This window comes from Phalacrocorax aristotelis, chromosome 11 (assembly GCF_949628215.1).
Source record: "Phalacrocorax aristotelis chromosome 11, bGulAri2.1, whole genome shotgun sequence".
Lineage (NCBI taxonomy): Eukaryota > Metazoa > Chordata > Aves > Suliformes > Phalacrocoracidae > Phalacrocorax > Phalacrocorax aristotelis.
Genome location: NC_134286.1, coordinates 17035684 through 17053390, shown reverse-complemented (window position 1 = coordinate 17053390; position 17707 = coordinate 17035684). Strand labels below are relative to the sequence as shown.

General features: G+C 41.6%; 1 protein-coding gene across 11 annotated transcripts in view; it reads left to right on the top strand.

Annotated features, from left to right (window-relative positions):
• The window catches only part of KIAA1210 (KIAA1210 ortholog), a 60273-nt gene that overhangs the window by 15427 nt on the left and 27139 nt on the right, over positions 1–17707 (top strand). For 6 of the 11 annotated variants that reach the window (XM_075107094.1, XM_075107101.1, XM_075107100.1 and 3 more), the window contains exon 2: positions 15272–15348. In XM_075107094.1, the coding sequence (XP_074963195.1) occupies positions 15282–15348 (67 nt within the window). In that variant the 5' untranslated portion in view covers positions 15272–15281. Of the gene's footprint in view, positions 1–9500; positions 9646–15271; positions 15349–17707 lie in introns of those variants that run through there. The other 5 variants (XM_075107104.1, XM_075107096.1, XM_075107103.1 and 2 more) reach the window with 3 other exon arrangements.

Here is a 17707-nt window from a genome sequence, read left to right as displayed (position 1 = left end):
ATTGAAGAAGGAATTAAGAACCTTTTCCTGTCTAATTATAGCAAGAAGAAAAATGTCCTCTTCCTTATCGATTAGCTATATTGTTTATATATTAACACATAAAAATGAGAAATACACAAGTGCACACAAGCTTTTAAAAAATGTTCATCTAGAAATCTGGCAGTAAATGCTCTCTGAGAACTTGATGTGCTCAGTTTTTGTATAAGCAACCTGAGGTTTTTTTCTGTAATCACTCCCTGTTGAGAGATTTGGTTGTATTTAGAAGAAATATTTTTTATTGCTTCAGACATATTCTGTTGGAGCAGACTGTAAAGGGAGAAGAGAATGGGACAGTGCATGTTAGTACTTGTGCTTTAAACCCCCATGAAGATGCATTCTGTTTTTGTTTTGACATTCTCCCTGCTAAGGAATGGAACAAAATTTTCTGCTGCAAAAATCGAGTAGTGGTTTTTGCTAATGTTTTGCATCAGCAGACTGTAGAGGGCTCTATTCCTGCGTATAGTATGGGATTTCAGAGAGTGAAAATGCACAGTGAAAGGCAAGCAAAGTTGTGTCTTGAGGCTTAAGATGTGAATGCTGATAGTTAAATGTATGGGTAAGTCCTCGTTAGCAGAGGGGAAAAAATAGTACAAAAGTGAGGCTGGCAATTCATCCTTTCTCCTTTTCCCTCATACCAACAGTTTGTCTCACATTATTCTGCTGGAAATGTGCATTTTCAAAGGCACACAATTCCTATTGGATTTCTGTTAGCATTTCCATCCCATATTCAGTCTTTCTGTCCTTTGAAATTTGTAACAGTGTCTGTGAGAGGGAATTAATATTTGGAAAGTAAGCCTGCCTTAGATAAAGGGGGAGGATGTGATCAGAACTAGCAAAACGGCTGAGAGAGTGTCGTGATGAAGGTAGGAGGATTGGCACTTGATTGACCAAAAAAAATCTGTTTACATTGTTTGATTTATGCTGGGTTGTTTTTCCCCCAAATCCTCCAGCATCTGATGCAGGTAAAAGAAACTTGGAAGTCTGAGAGAAGTTATAAAGGCTGAGCAGGTGAAGCTTCTTTCATGTGGAATGTGATCTCTTCTTTCCTGGTGGATGTCTGCCTGATTTATGAGGAACAGAGTTTTTTTTATTTCAACAAATTCTTCTTTCTTGTTATTCTTCATTTAGGTCTCTATACTTAATATATATACAGATTATATTTCTCAACCTGTAATTTCAGCTCTGTGATGTGTTCCCAAGTGGATTAGTGCTAGTGCAACTGTTAATACTTTGCAGTCTTTACAAATTTTATATGCTGCTTTGGCTGTGATTATTGGCAATTAAAATGAGTCTAAGACACCAATTGCAGTAACAGTGATGTTTTTGGCCTGAGATTAATTTTGGATGAAATTTGTTTGGAGTTTGACAAGAAGTGTTTGTCTTTCTGGACAAATGGATCATTGGAACAGCTTCCCCAAATCCTCATGTGGTCGTTCAACCTGTAGGAGTTAGTTTGCTTTCTGAATGAAAACTATTTTGGAATGAAATTACTTTCATGTTTTAAACAATCAGCTTGGGTACCAGTAGGGATTTAGCCACAGCGGCAGAGAGCTCAGTGCAGGCCATAAAACCTGCCGCTGGCACTGGGAAAGGGGTCCATCCAGAGCTTTGAGCTGCTTGGCCAGCTAAAGCACTTTTAAAAGCCGCTTTGGGTAGTGTCCTGCTGTGCTGCTGTCATATTTACCTTTGCTTCCCCACATTTGCCAAGGGGAAGCAAAGGCTTTGCTTTGGTACAGTGCAATAATGTATGGCTGAATCTGATCTTTCTGCAGAGTCCTGTCCCTGTGCTTTGTTAATGTTCTTTTATGAGATGTCATGTTAGAAAAAAGAAAGCCCAAAGCCTAATCCAGGTAATTTCTCATCACAGCCCCGATCTTGGCTGCTATTCCGCTGAAATGAAAGTTGTAGGTTGCTTTCATATTTCTCTTTAACCAGCATCTGCAACCCAAATAGTCTTAAATTGTTCTTCCAGTAAGTTTGTAGATCATCATCCTTGTTGCAAAGTTTTGTTGTGCTTGGTCCTAGTATGTTGTCAGAAAAAAATATTAGATTTGGACAGATATGATGAAGTTTTCTAAAGCCTATGGAGGAATATTTTCATGTCGCTCAGTTTTTGGCACTAGCCAAACACACAGTTATGAGCTGAAAATGTGGTTGCTTGAATAGTAAGGTTCACTGATGGTCAACGCAAACTGCCAATTTCCAAAGACAAATATAGTGTGTTAGAAGCTATATAAAATATTTGGCTGAAAGTTTGCATGCCAGCTCAGAACTGGTTTCTATAACAGACTATAAGGAAATGTGTTTAACTGGTCTGTACTTAATGTGGTCACTCGGGATTTCATGGTGCCTTTCACAAGCAATCCTAGAATTATGGACATATCTCAATTTGAATGCCTTCTGCTATGCCAAGCTCTGCACTTCCGGTGGGATATTGTATTCTTTTCTTATAGTCCAAAATTGTCAAAAAATGCTGACGTGCACTCTTATCCTGCAAACAAGTTCACCATTTGGGTAAAGCAAGTTTACCAAGAGATACATCAGTATAATTTTCAATGTATTTTTAGATTGCTTTAGACAAAAGTCATTGCAAATGTAAAATAATGTTATGACCATACAATCGAGTAAAACGTGTTTTCTAGATTAGGTGCTGTTGCTGTAGCTTGTGTTGTTGCCTGTTCAGATGAGTGTCAGGAAGATATTTTGGTGTTTACTGGGATTATTGCAAAGACAATATAGTGCTGTCCACCTGATGGATAACCAACTAAGCTGAGATGTCTGTTCACTGCCTCCTGCACCCTCGCCCCAAGCCCTCTTGCTAGGGAGGTCCACAGAGGACAGTGGAAGGAGTGCCAGAAGTCCCTTTGTCCTTGGTTCGTATACACTTTTTACAGCTTTTATATCTGCATGGGGTCCTTAGAGCCTGTGGTTCCCCATCCATAGCAAGCAGCTGCTGTCTTAGCTTGGACACTAGCAAGTGAATTGGAAGTGATTTAAAGGTCCACCAACTGCTACTGAAGTAGCAACTTGGCACTGTGGGGAACGGGGCAGTTCAGAACTGTTGGCTCTTCTCTGTCAGCAGCTCATTTGCCTCCTGTGGCCTCTCACTTTTTGGAGGCATGAAATAGCCGTGGGGTCTTGAGTAGCTGTGTTTACTGACTGTCTGCAGTACACGATGCTTGGCTCTTTGGCACAATTTTAGACATGGAGCATCTCTTCAGGACTCACAGGCTGTTTAAAGTGAGATACTGAGTTCCCTGGCTCTCCCTGCCTGTGGCATGCCCCAGCACACCTGGGCTTGGCTCAGCAGCGGTCCATTGCCTCAGTGGGGCTGGCAGCTATCAGGAGGCCGTGTGGCTGTGGAGTCAGTGTGCGCTGCCTGGGAGCTACGGCGGAGCCAGTGTCGCAGTCCCATGGTGATCTGAGGGGTCTGTCTGTGTGGCTGGTGAATTCTGGTGAGGTGAAATGCTTCCCGTGCACACTTGGATATCCTGAAATATGGTTCTTTACCTGTCTTTATCATATACCACTTTAACACAATGTTTCGCAACAAGGGCAAGAATCACTCAGTAACAGTTTTTCAGTGGTTTTTTTTGAGATTAAAACATCTGAGGATGAAACATGGTTCCTGCCCAGCAAAGCAAGTTCACCAGTGCAGAGGCAATCCCTGGATCCACACAGGGGTGACAATACCGGCTTTCAGGAAGTGGCTTACAGAGGTTGCAAGAGGCAAAGCACTGAAGAGGAGAAGGGATGTGCTTTTGTGGAAAGTGGAGAGCCCTCCCAGCTGGGTCCAAGTCATAGAGGGTGAGCTGAGGTAAAAGGACTCCCTGGGCATCGTGAGTCTCTCAGGGGAATCTTTCAATACACAACCTATGAGCATGTTCCTGTGTGTGGCAATTATACACAGTATTGGGACATTTGTGAGCATTTTGATTTCAGCCCACAGGGATCGTTCAGTGCTGTGTCTGGTATTAAATGTGTGCAGGCTTAAGTCCTGATTTCTTACTCGCAAATAGCAGAGGGTGAACAAAAGCAATCAGGAGGTGGCAGAGCCATGGCACTGCAGGCAGTTGAGCACAGTTAGTATAATGGTTCTGTATTATAAATAAAAAGATCAACTACTTCTCTTTGTTGATTCATTACATTTTACTCATCTCTGTGCAAGAAGTTCAGCTCTGGCTTAATACACCACTGAGTCACTCCAAGTCTCCCAGTCCTCCTCGGTCTGTCCGTGCTTCTTTCTGGATGGTGTTTGTTTTAGCAGCCACAGTGATGTGGTGCATTTGCTGGCCGTAGGCAGAGGAATTCCAAGCGAGTATGCCTGTTTGTTTGGTTTCAGCAGAACAGCCCTCTCCCTATTTCCAGTGTGCTGAGTATTGGACAGATGCGCACCTCTAATGCTGCCTGTCCTAATTCTCTTGCACCGGAGCAGAAGCTGCTTGGTTTGGGACAGTCTGCTGAATGTGATTCTTGCTCTTCTGCACCATTTGGCTGTCAGGTTTTTTTGTTTACATTATTTTGTGAGACTGAGCCATGAAAACATCTTGTCATAATTTTGCCTTGTGTTCTCTTCTTATACAGAAACTTCTGCTGCTCAAAGTGTCTAGCTCTGTACCCTTACAGCCAACTGGAGGGATTTAATTTGCCATTTTCTCCTTGTACAGAGGTCTAGAAAGTTCAATAGCTGTGATGTGAAGGCCTAGAATTGGCTTTAGAAGGTGAAATCTGGCTATAGTTATGTGTGACAAAAATGTAGTAAGTCCAAGCTGTACTTCAGTAGATAACCTACCTGAGCTGGCGCAGGGCAGCTAGAGCTGATTACCAGCCAAACTTAGGAAAATCTGAGATAAGTCTGACTGTGGGGAAACAGGAAAAAATCCCAAGGTAATTCCAAGGTTGATTTTTTTCCCTTCCAAATTTCTCCTAAGGTTTGCTGCTGTAAGAAAACAGTTGAACACAAGGTGCTCTGCTCTAACATGATCCAAGCTTATAGTTCTGCATTAAATCTGTTTGAGTGTCAAGGTTGGTGTAACTATTATGGATCAAGGAGTTTTAAGCAGTATTTTGAATACAGCAAATACTAACTGCAGACTTTTTGATTTTTTTTAATCTTGCTGTTACATTGTTTGTAATTATTTGCATCAAGATAGCAGGTGGCTCTCCAAGGCTCCATTGTGGGAATCACTGTTTAAACAAAAGCAAAAAATGAGTCAGGTTCTCTCCTGACTGATTTTGCTTGCAGATGCTGAGCTGTCACTGTTCATCACTGCGTTAACAGTCAGAGCTGTGCTAATAGCTCAACATTTCCAGCACGATGTACATGGAGGAGCTGAGAGCTGGGCCACATACATCATTATTAATTTTTTAACAGTATCATTGTACTGGTGTGTGCTGCTGCATTCATATAGGTGTACAGGTACCAAGGATTCTGTGGTCTGTTGTATCCTGTCACCATGCTACAGCACATTGGTATCTCTGTGGCTGTTAGAGGGGATTGTAGCACTCCCAGTCAGAGCAGGGTAACTTGGCTGCACAGACAAAGCGTCCTGATTTTGCTTTTAAACCATCCAGCCAGAGCTAAGGCAGCATTCCAGCTTCAGATTTTTGTGGTGGTTGTTTCTTTTGGCCTCTGAGTTTCAAAGATCTGGTGCTAATTAGTGAACTAAATGTTTGACTTTTATTCATAATTAATTCATTTATGCTTATTCATTCTCAGAAATATGTAACTGCGCTTTTGCCAGGCCTTGTAAGTATCACTCATCTAACAATGCAGTTCTGATCCACACAGTAGTTGGGATGAAAATGAGATGTATTTGAATGCTCTAGCTCGGAATTACAGTGCAGACATGGGAAAATACAGATCTGACAGAGGTGCAGAGGAACGGTTTGCTGGTTCACTCTAGCAGTCAAACTGCTTTCCATCATCTCAGTTTAGTGAAGAGTATGTTCCAGAAGTTGAAAATTCATTGCTTTCCTTCCAAAAATGCCAATTGTCTTATTGATTCCTTTCTTGCAGCCTTGGCCTGTGAAGACCTTACAGAATGTCTGTCTCCATCTGATCTCCCGCCTCCCCATCCCCATTGCCTACTTGTCAGTACCTAATCGTGCAGCCCTTGTTGTGTTTGGTGTCACCCTCCTGGGTTTTTCTACCATCACGTACCCTCTCTGCTCCCTGATACTACCATACTGCCTTCTTCAAAACATGGTTGACTATAGCTTGATATTCCATTGGTGCAAAACAGCATTAGCTCAGATAATCTTATTTTAGATGATCCTATTTTAGAGAGGTATTTGAGTCTGGAATCCCAGAGAAGTAGGATCCCTTTTTAGTGGTTGCTCATACTAAAGAGAAAAGTCAGTAAATGCCTGGGGGACAGAAATGGCTCAGGGACTGCTTTAAGCACATGCATGATCTCCCTTGGCTCTAACAGTCCTCCAGTCCAGTTCAAGACCAAGTGTACTTCAGAAGCTACCTAACTTGAGGGTCCAGAGAGAGCAGCCAGGAGAGAAGAGCAGGGACAGCAGGAGGCTTCCTTTAGAGCAAAAGAAGGGAGACCCTCAAGCTTCACACAGAGCTCCAGAAGAGCTCCTTCTGCAAGCGTGGAAGCCACCCCAGGTCTTCCTTGATCAGCAGCCAAAATGAGGTCTGAATTCCAGAAATACCCACAGGCAGTGGGAGCTCAGGGGGTTTAGCCAGCCGGGCACAGAATGTTTCAACATAGGAGGGAGCTGGCCTCGTTTTTATTTTTGTGTGTGTACAGGCAGTAGATGTTGCCCCAACTAGGTTTTGGGACTTCACATGAAGAGAGGTTTCCTGAGCTTCCTGCCAAAGGCAGCCTCTGAGACCACAAAGCCTGTAATTTATTTGCTTTCTTAGAGCCAGAAGATGGCTGACTGTTTTTATGACAGTTTGATCTTCAGAGTGAAAATATGTAACACAGTTCACCCTGGAAATTTCTGTTAGCCTCTCCTTTTTTTTTTTCAGGGCACTTTGAATTCTCAAGCATTAAAAATCCATATCATTTCTTCTTGGAAGAAAGGTGTCCTGGGAAGTTTGATCTATCTGAAGATTTTTTTTTTTTTAATTATTTTTTCCCATCCTTAAGCTGCTCTTCAACCCACAAATTGAGGGATAAGTGACTGATTTGGAAAAAAACTTAAAAAAAAGGAAAGCTTTAGACATAGCCTAGTCCCATGTTTCAGTTCTGGCATCCAGTTCACTATTGTTTCAGCCTCATTTCCTCTGCAATATTCAGACAGCTTAATTTGGTAAAAATGTCTCCATACTCTTTCTTTCAGGCCCAGGATGTAATGATTCTTCACATTTTGTGAGAATAAGATCTTGGAAATCAGTGTGAGACTCAAATAGAGGGGTATGGCAGATATGCAGGCTACTCTTGTGAAATTTTATGGTTTTGGTTATTTATCTTCTGTGTAGCGGTAGCACTTGCTAGCAGTGTCAATTGGTACGATTCCAGCATGCGGGTCTCCCATAGCAGAGGTAGTGCTTAGCTCCTCCATAGGGCTCGTTAAGCTTTCTAGGCGTTCAGTGTGACCAACTTGATTCCACAGGTAAAGAAACTCAAGGCTGAGTGATAAATAACTCAGCTACTGTCAGCAATTCAGTAATTTGCCCTGTTACCCAGTGATAGAGCCAGGAAAATTAGGCAATTCTCCCAGGTTCCAGCCCGGTAGTCTCCATCTGCTAGGATATGTTTAAAAGATGAGCTCTATCTCAAAGATTTTACTGTCTAAACTAATAATTGTCACCTTCACGGTTTGCAGATATTGGCAATTTCCATGGAGTTTTCTCAGACACATAGTTTTTCAAGCCCCTATAGAGCATGTTGAAGCTAGCTGATGGCAAACTCCTCAGCTGCCTTTTGCTGATCCCTGCAAAGCAGCCCATGGACTCCCAGGGCTCTGCATGCTACAGGTCAGGTATCAGTCATCTAACTTTATGCTGGGAGGCCACAGGTGGAACAAAATTAATTAGGAATTTGGAGAAGGGGTAAAAATCATACATACAAATTAGAAAACAGTGGCCATATATGCCCACCACCCAAGTCTGAGGTGGAATATTACACGTATTTGTTGAATTTGCCACATGAAGAGGCAGAGACAGTAAGCTTTACTTTTATTCCAGTATTTTACTCTCTTGACATCTCGACTCCACTAGCATACGGCATGTCTGCTGTTTAGTGATAGTGGCTTGACATCTGTTTCTTTGCTCTTGAAACTGTTTCCAAAAGCAGTAAGGCTTACTGGGTGTAGCTCCCGAACTGGCAAAGGCAGCCTTTGGTTCATGGTTGTTGATTTTTAAAAATGCACATTCCCCCTCTGTCCCAACTACTCCAAATGTATCCGTGTCAAGTAGATCTGAGAATATCTCCTACCGCGGGCAACGTACTAGCTCCATAGCATTGCTGGATGACTCTGCTGCTTCTTTTACTTCTTTTTAGGAAGAGTGGAAGAAGATCCTCATTCCAGCTGTTTCCTGAAATTTCCCTGTTGCGGTAGTGTAAAGAAAAAGAATTACTATATGGGAAAAGGACTGACTTATTCCTACGCTAATGCCAAATGGTGCGATTCAGCTGGGTCATTTAATGTACATTCCTTTAAAATGGAGGCAGTCTGGGCCCAAAATATTAACTGAGCTTTCATGTGTGCTTAGGTCATGACTATGTTATTGCCAGTTTTGTTTTGAGCAAAGGTCTATCACATTTCTCCTCATTTGTGCATACCAGAAAATGCACTGGAAAAACCGTGGCAGATTATTATCAGGGATGTACTATTCAGAAAAATTTTACTTAGCTTTTGGCAAACAGGTAGATATTTGCTCTATTGTCTAAGGAGATACAAACTTGCAGTGGAGATCCTCACACTGATAGCATCTCCACAAGGTCACGCTAATAAGGACTGCAGAGTAATTAGGTGTATGAGGGCAGCTTGAAGTGGCATGTCCAAAACAGGTTAATCTGTCTGACATGGGTGCCAAGTATTGCAAAGCTATGGTAGCTTGGACTTCAGTTTGGCCTCTTGAGTACAGACTAACAGCTGCTCTGCTACTGGTACCTGCCTCAGGTTTAAGGTAACACAGGTCTCCGCATGTATGCTGCATTTGTGTCCCCATATGCAGGGAGACTGTTCTGCAGTGACTTAGCAAATGATGTGACTGCCGAGAGGGAGATGGGGCAGGATGCAGGGGACAGAGGCATTTGCTGTCTCGGATACTGGACTGGTAACAGAGTGCATTTCCACTGTTTTCTGTAGTAGCTTATGAATGTTTTTGTCTCATTTGCCCTTCCCCCTTCTTATACTTCTGGCTTCTCACACAATTACAGACTAAGCCTGTGTGACTGTATGAAAGGCATTTCCTCCTGTTACTTTTTTTTTTAAGTCAGCTTCAGCCCACCAGCTGCTTTCCATTAGTGTTACACACACACTCGCTGGGAGGGCAGCACATAATGCTTCAGGCACTGCTGAATAGCAGAAATCTTTCAGAATTGCTGTCAGACAGAGGCTTCTCAAAGCAGATTGTAGGTGAAAAGAGTTCAGCACATTGGGACCTGCCTTCTAGCAAGCCTTCTTGGAGAAGCCAAGGTGTGGGGACAGAGGGTGGTGAGGGGTTGTTGTCTGAATGCAAAGTGTGAAAGCTCTGAATAGATCTCTTTATGTGAATGGTTGTTTGCTCTGGATCTCTCCTCAAGGGTAGGAACTGAATGTTGTCTGTTGCTATGGGGAATTATGACACCCTACTTGATCCTGGGGAAGAGTATTTTATTGATATTAAATGTTACCTAGTTGCTTATCCAGACTTCCTGATGGTTGCTATTGCTGTATTATTTGTGATCTTTGGAAAAGGTCCTTAAACTTTCTTAAACTCTCCCTCCTTCCATGAAAAGTGCAAGAGCAATATTCATTAACTTTGTAAACTCCTCCCCTCACTGTTATCAGTGGGGAGGCAGTAGCAAGAGTCCTAATGTAAACTGCTGTTCGTGCTAGTCTCTTATGCCTATCTAAAACAGTCACAGTCTGGCAAGGGACATACCAGCTACGGGCTGGCAAATAAACCTGGGAATTTCATCCTAAAAACACTATGCTCTGGAAGAGTATAAAGGGATCAGCTGTGCAGGGTCAGATCCCAGTTCCTGCTGTCGTGTTGGGTCATACCCTGTTTCATCAAAGTTGTTTGCGGGATCCCACACTACTATTCAACATGTTCCCTGAACATGAACCTTGAAGTGCAGTTCACTCAGCTCATTGCAAGGGGAGCAAAGGGAGCTTTGTTTGTTGGGTTTCTGATATGCTTAAGGGATGTGAAAATTGAATAGAAATCTTGCTAGCTCTGCTATTGCTTTATGATTGACTCTGAATATCCTGTTCCATGGAGTTGCAGACAGTAAACTTTACTTCCTTTACTGTCATTGGATTAACAAGTTCATTCGTAGTTAGCTTGCAGGGATCCCAGAGACAAAAGCAGTCAACCACGTTTTGTCAGAACAAAGTCCTCTATAATGTGCTTTAATAAGAGAGAGTAAAAATTTAACCTGTCAGTCACCTTTTGCTGCAGAATGAAATCTGAACTAAACCATCCTGTGTTCTGTGTTTTTTTTTAAACTTAGTGCTCAGGAGCAATAGAGGGGCTTTCTCTGAAGTCCTTCAGTAGCCTGAAGTGTGTCCTGGGGAGGGGCTGGCTGCAGGGTGGTGGCCTAGAGGACCAGACGAGGGGCATGCATTTCTCTATGCTGATTTATATTGCTGTGCAAAGTGTGTGTCCTGAAATCTGGAGCATAAGTTCGATTTCAAATAATTTTTGTATCCTGAAGGAAATAGGACTTTAAAAGCTCCAGGTAAAAATTTCACCTCTTTCTCTTGGCTGCTTGCCATTGTCTGTCTTCTGTAGGCTACGAAGATGCTAACTGAATGCAGTGCCTTGTATTCTTGAGTCTTTATTTCCTGAAGCATTTATTTTTTAGGAGAGAGGTTGTCAATGTTCAGCATCTCCTTTGATCTCTCTGTCACAAGGCCTTCTGGAATGCTTATACAGAAGCTTGGGACTGAAGCTGAGGAAACACTAAAGGTGGGGTAGGAACTTGCTTGCTGTGCAGTCTCCAAGTCTTCTGCTCCACTGGAGAGACAGCAAGGAGGCTGTGTCCTTTTTCTGAGGCTGAGCAGAAAGCATTTCTGTTTGTCTTGGGCCTTTGTTAAATGCAGGAAACTTGAGTCCTGTACAACGTTATCTTCCCAGGAGTCCTTAAATACACAAACCAAGCAATGAAAGGGAATTGTCTTTTAGCATTCACCCCCCTATGATGTAGTACTCAGTACTGTACTCAGATGGGAAAAGGGAATGGTCAGAACACCGCCCTGGGACTTCATTTCTTTCACCCTATCACTGCCCACCCGTAGAGCACTCCAAATATCTGTCCAGTTGCCCCAGTTTGTAAAAGGCAAACAAGGGTATTTCTCCTGTTCCTGGAGATCTCTTTTTTCACTTAAGACTCATTAGTTCATTCAGTGAGTTGAAGAGCTCCAAGTGAGTGCAGCACAGTGGGGTTATTAATGGAATTTTGTGTGGGATAGCAGGGAGCCTAGATCTAAACCATCAAACCAGGTAGGAAGTGATGATTGCTACTAGGTCCCATTGCCTGCTTTGAACGTAAAGCAAGCCCTGAAACTTTGTAGGACTTTCATTGCTTTAAGATACACCCTGGCAACGTAAGTAGCGTCCAGTAATGTCAGGTTTATTGTTGTGATTGCAGCTGTATAGGAAGCCGCTTCACTGTTCACAAGTAATTAATTAATTCATAGGTGTAATAATCCAGCCCATCGCCCTGTGCAAGGAGAGGTGAATACTGTGTAGTCAATCCTTGCTGGTCTCAGTAAGCTTTCAGTCTTTTCCTTGGCTTTACGCAGGAATTGCTGCAGTGGACTTGCTGGGCAGGGCCAGGCCTGGCTTTTAAGGTGTCTAGCAGAGACTCAGCATCTTGTTTGTACTGTACCTTTGCAGCAGAAGGTCTGTGCATGTGCAGGGATTGCAAATGCTGTTTGAGAGAGCATTAAGAACATGATTAGAAAGTTGTAGGCGGGGGAAATGTGCCCACTGTTCCACATCTAGTGGGAAACAAACAGTAGCTGGGACTTGACAACTCTACTGCTTTGGCTGGCCATAGCTGTCAATCTGTTGCTGCTCTGCCTTGATCACTCCCCTGCTGAGGAGATGGTCTCCTTCATCTTTCTGGGAGCTCCTTCTCCCAGCTGTCCTCTAGCATATCCTAGTCTGAAGAGTAACAGAAATACTGTTCCAAATACTGCTCCATTTATTTAACCTGATATTTTTATAATGAAAAATCAATAGCATACAGTATTTGTTTAAAACTTTGTCTCTAATGGCGTAATGCTCTGGGAAAGCTCACAGGGTGCACATGGTTAGTACAGCTGATTGAACTGGATGTACATGGTATTGATACACCCTGACACTGCGTCTGTCAGCTGTCATTAAGGCCTGGAAGTGGTGAATGTCTGAAGGTTCGATCAGTTAATGCCTGTGTACTCACATGTATTTGTATTGATGGGGTTTTGTCCTCTTTTTTTTTTTTTCCATTACATTGGTCTCTAGGTTAGGGTTGTTGCCAGAGCATTTGCTAGCTGTTCTCTGTAAAGTACAACTCACTGCCACCAGAATTTGAAGTCTAAGTGTCATCTAATTGCTAACTTTCTTTCAGGTATGTCATCAAGCTTTTAATGATGGAACTAACACTTGCTGTATATATATTTTTTCTTTTCTTGTAAATTAAATACTTGCTAACTTAAAGCTTGGAAAAATCTGTGATGGTTTCCCTCACCTCAAATCGCTTTTGAGTTCACTGGAAAACCTGATACTATGGTGATATATGCAATGGGACCAAGCCATTAGGTCCTAAATGGGGCACATTTGCAATTGACACTTGACCTCCATATGCCCCAGAGAACTCAGCTATAAAATCAAATTAATGCAGGAGCTGATTTGATTGTGAAGAGACTGCCTCTGAGCTGAACTGCTTTGCAATTACAGTTCTACTTGTATAAAAGATATACCAATTGGAAATAAGTGCTTGCAGTTGTAATAAACACAGCAGTCAAAGTATCTCCAAAGGCTGGAAGGATTCTGAGTGAGCAGCTGAGATGACTGAGTAATTTAAATAAATGTAGAGCCAGTGAAAACAAAGCTGGATCTGAAAGCAGTGTTTTCTCTTGCTTTGAATTTATTGAAGGTGGGTAAAGCAGAAGTTAGAGGTTTAAATGAGCCAAATGTCAGGCCCATTCATGTTCTGTGAAAATAAGCTCAAGTCTGGGGACTTGCCAGGTTGTCCTTGTAAATTTGTTGAGTGCTTTCTTGATGTTTTATTTCAAATGTATTTCCCTTTCTGTCAAGAAAAATCTAACGTAATCAAATGCATGGTGTATAAAGCTGAGGGGGAAAATTGGAACTTAATTTCTTTTTATTACAGAGGAGGAGTCTATGAGAAAGTCTGCTGATGACCACTTTAATCAAAATATGCAGAAATGCAGACATTTTCATGGCTAATTCATGAGACACAGGGAAAAAAGGGAGAAGAGTTGAGTTATGATCATCTCAAAGGGAAAATTTTAAAAGTCTTATTTTTTTGTTGCTTCTCGATATTGTCTAACAATTGTTGCAAAACATCCTTGGTGCATCTTATTTAGAAAACGTATAATCAGTTCAGGTCGCTGCAATGACTCTTTTATTGATTTTTAGCGAGTTGATATTGTTTGGAACTATAGTGTGTTAATGCACTCCTGTGTTCACTGTAACAGATGATCTGTTACAAGACAGAAGAAAACTGCAGTCTATCTCCTCCATTTCTGTCTACAGTGCAGCAGCATGGCAGTTTGCATGTCTGTGTGGCCAGTACAAGGAAAGCTTACTCCACAGTCTGTTTTTTCACAGGAGCCCGGCTCATTTTGCCTTCATGATCTGCTCCTTTCTTTTTTTTTTGACAGTCCCATCACCTCTGCCTCTGGTTTTGCATCTCTGCCTCTGCACCTTATCTTTTAAGGTTATTTGAGGATGTGCACTCATAGGAAAGTCCCAGTACTTTTGGGCATGACAGATTATAGAATGTGTGGGTGAATAGTTTACTGATTGGCCAAATTAGTATGGAATCATAATCTTGCTTGCTGTTGAGATACTTAACTTGGCAGTATTGTTTCCACTTTGAGGTGGAAAATAGTTAGATGAGATCTATGCAGAAAAGGGAGCAGAATTTGTTTCTGGGTGTTTTCATTTGTTTGTAAAGATTTCTTATTCTTTAAGTCCTGACACAGCATGTTGGAACTGCTAACTATGTAAATGTATCACGTAGGTATCTTCCATAACAAAGGACAGTATTTATGAGCTGCCCTGCTAAACTGTCACATTTCCATTGTTGCTTGACATTTGTGCTGTAACTCTTGTGGTCTGCTGCTTAGTTCCTTTGTCTCCGACAGACACCCATTTAGGAGTCTTGGAAAATACAAAGTGTAGCCAGTTAACGTTGAATGATCTTAAAACTAGGCTGAACTTTTGTTTTCATTGGGGAGGAAGATGATGCCATCAGCTAATTTGGTTGATCAATAGCCCTGCTTGTGATAAGGTTTCAAAGCTTGTGGCTAAAAGCTGATTGCACTGGATGCAAAATAAATTTGATCTATTGGTTTCCACAAATGTAGCATAGCCTAGGATGATGCTTCAGTGCTGATGCTTAACTAATTTTAATAATGCTGACAGATTAGCCTGGTGCCTGCTGTGAGGATGCTGTAATTCATGAACCTTTGGCAGCAGAGCACTTACTTAAGATATTTTTTACAGTAGCATGGTGCTGTCAGTCTGTAGCGATCATAAAGGTTCATTATTCTGAGACTGGGAAGCATTACAGTCTTTGCTGAGCAAGTTTAATGACATCTTTCATTAATGCAAACTTTGATCCTGGTTTCCTAAAAAGAGAGAGGTACTGAAAGAAATTAGTCTCCTTTGTTAGCTTTGGTTGGAGAAAAATAAGTGTTACTGAAAAATGATGAAAAGTTCTGTGGCCAAAGTGCAGAGAAGTGTGCAAGCCATGTTTGTGGTAAGCATTTGGGTATGCAGCTTCAGAAAGGATCCAGCCATGCTCTTTCTTCGTGCTGGGTGGGACTTCTGCTGGGAAGGTGGACTAAAATTTAACTGATGCTTTAATCTGTATTTCAGTGACTATATCATGGCTACGGGGCCAACAGTGATCACACAGTCACCTGAAACAGGAGAGAATGTTGAAGAGTGCACAGGTAAGCCGTTGGTCTCTGAATGTATAGCTGGTTTGGAAGTCAAGTTCTATTTTCTTTAGGTTGGGGGGTCAGTAGTGACTTGTTTTGCAGTATTTTTTTTTGTTTTTGTAGTGTAAAAACAAATTCTGTGTGGTTTTGTGAGCTGGCAATATTACGGGAAGGACGTTTTAATGTGCAGTACTATAGGGTTGTAGCCATACAGAGGGTATTCTTTTCCAATTCTGGCTTGGATTTTCAAAAACAGGACGTTAGAGCATGATGGGCTGATTGTTGTGCCTGCGTTGATGGATCCTACAGAGCTGGGAGCTGAGCCTGTTAGCCAGCCTCTGTCTGGGGGAGCCGTATCAGTACCCCCACAGCAGCCTCATTATCTGCTTCTGGTCACACGCAATCATTTGTTACTTAATCTTTAATCTGGTGGCATGGGCTGATACAAACAGGCATGAGAGAATGGAATAATAGGCAAGAAATGAAAATATCTTACTTATCCCGAAGAGTTGCCTTAATTAAAGGAAAAACCCTTTGCCAGTGTTCCAACTTCTTGAGGAGATAGGTGCATATGAAGAACAGCCTCATGGCTGAGGCATTTCAGGAGAAATGACTGTCATATCACTTGATTTTTTTTCTTTTCTTTGGCTAATGTCTCGCAATCATCTTATATGCTTGTGTTTCAAAAGGTCATCTTGCTTTATCCTTTAGAAGTATATTTGCCACCATCAGAATATTGGTAGAAGAGGGAAGCAAATGGCAAAGTGACTGTTAGTTGAACTCTGCATGGCAGATAGATAGGGGTGAACAAAGTGTAATGATGGATGCTCAGCAGTGGCTGGTTTCTTAAATCTATAATCTAGTTTACCACATAGTCCAGTGCTGTCCGTGACACACTGGTGAACTCGTGTGTAACCCACGCATGCAAATTTTGTACTCTGGTTCACTAGAGGATTCAGAAAATGGACCAAATTCTGACCCAGTAACAGGGAAGGCAGGAGATGGCTTGCTGTCTTAAGTGTTGGCTCTAAAACCACCAGGAATATTTATGTCTGTAACTGAACCAAAATTTTAAAAAGTTAAAGGCTTCTGCACTATTCCTGAAGTATTCAAGAGACACTTGACTGGACCCGGGTAAAGCCATTTTAGGATCTGATCTTTTGTTTACTTCCTGTGTAATGTAAGATTGCCTCACCTCTTCCTCCTCATAGCTTTAATTGCCTTGTGATGTAAAGGCTTTAGGAGCATGAAATTCCCAGCCTTCACAGACTAGTCAATTAGATTGATTTCTTGAGGTTTACCTTATTGTCTGACTAGTAGTAGAGGGCTTCCAGTGCATGCTGCTCCTTCTTGATGGCAGTAACCAAGTCACTGTCCAAAAACTTTCAGCACCCAATGTTAGCCTTGGTGAATGCCATTATTTAATTGCCTTTCTGGCAATATCAGGTATTTTTCATGAAGCTAGAATAATGGTATTTTCTGAGAATCTTGTCTGTGGGTTTTTTTTTTAATCACGTGTTTTTATTGGTGAAAGGATCTAGTCCTTGGATTTGAGTTAAAAACGGAAATTGTGTCCTGAATTCCCCTTAGGAAGTTAGAGAGCATGGAAGATCCCCAAAATAATGTTTAAATTTAAATATGATAATTGAACTCCCAAATCAGATGTTACCTATGCTTTTTACAGTCTCAGTTTGGCACTGGATAAAGCATCTTTTTCTTTTCTATCTTGTTATAGGAAAGAATGTTGCAAAGAGTAGCAAGACATGCATTAATTCTCTCTGTGCACAGGAGAAACAATGAAACAGGCAGGACACCAACAGTAAAAAATACAGAATAAACAAACTTTACAGAGAAAGTGAAATGCTTACTTTTCTGTTACAGTGGGCTAAATCATAGTTAGCATAAGCAACTAATTTTTGGGAAGGCTTTTGCTTTTTAGGGCAGTTGCCTTTAAATTTAATAATTTATTTTTAATGCCATAAAATTGAAGATTGGTAACCATAAGAATTCAAAAATCATGAGTCATTATTCATCAGTGGGTGAAGGGGAAACAGGCATATTTGTCTGAGCTTGGATTTTCTTTCCTTGCTTTGACTGGATTTTTGTTATGCAATGAATTTTTTCCATTTTAAGTAATAATATCTTCTTGTATATTGTTAGTTCAAGCATCATAGAGAGCTCTACTGATTTAGTGACATGCTGGGCTACTTCACAGTGCACTGAAATGTAGGCACCTTTAAATTAACTGTGGCATCCTTTTAACAGTGTGCAAAACCAGCACACAACTGTTCACAGCCGGAAATGAATATGGGCACTGTCTTTCTGAACTGTATCTTTATTGCCAAATGCTCTCACATAGAGCAGTCCCACG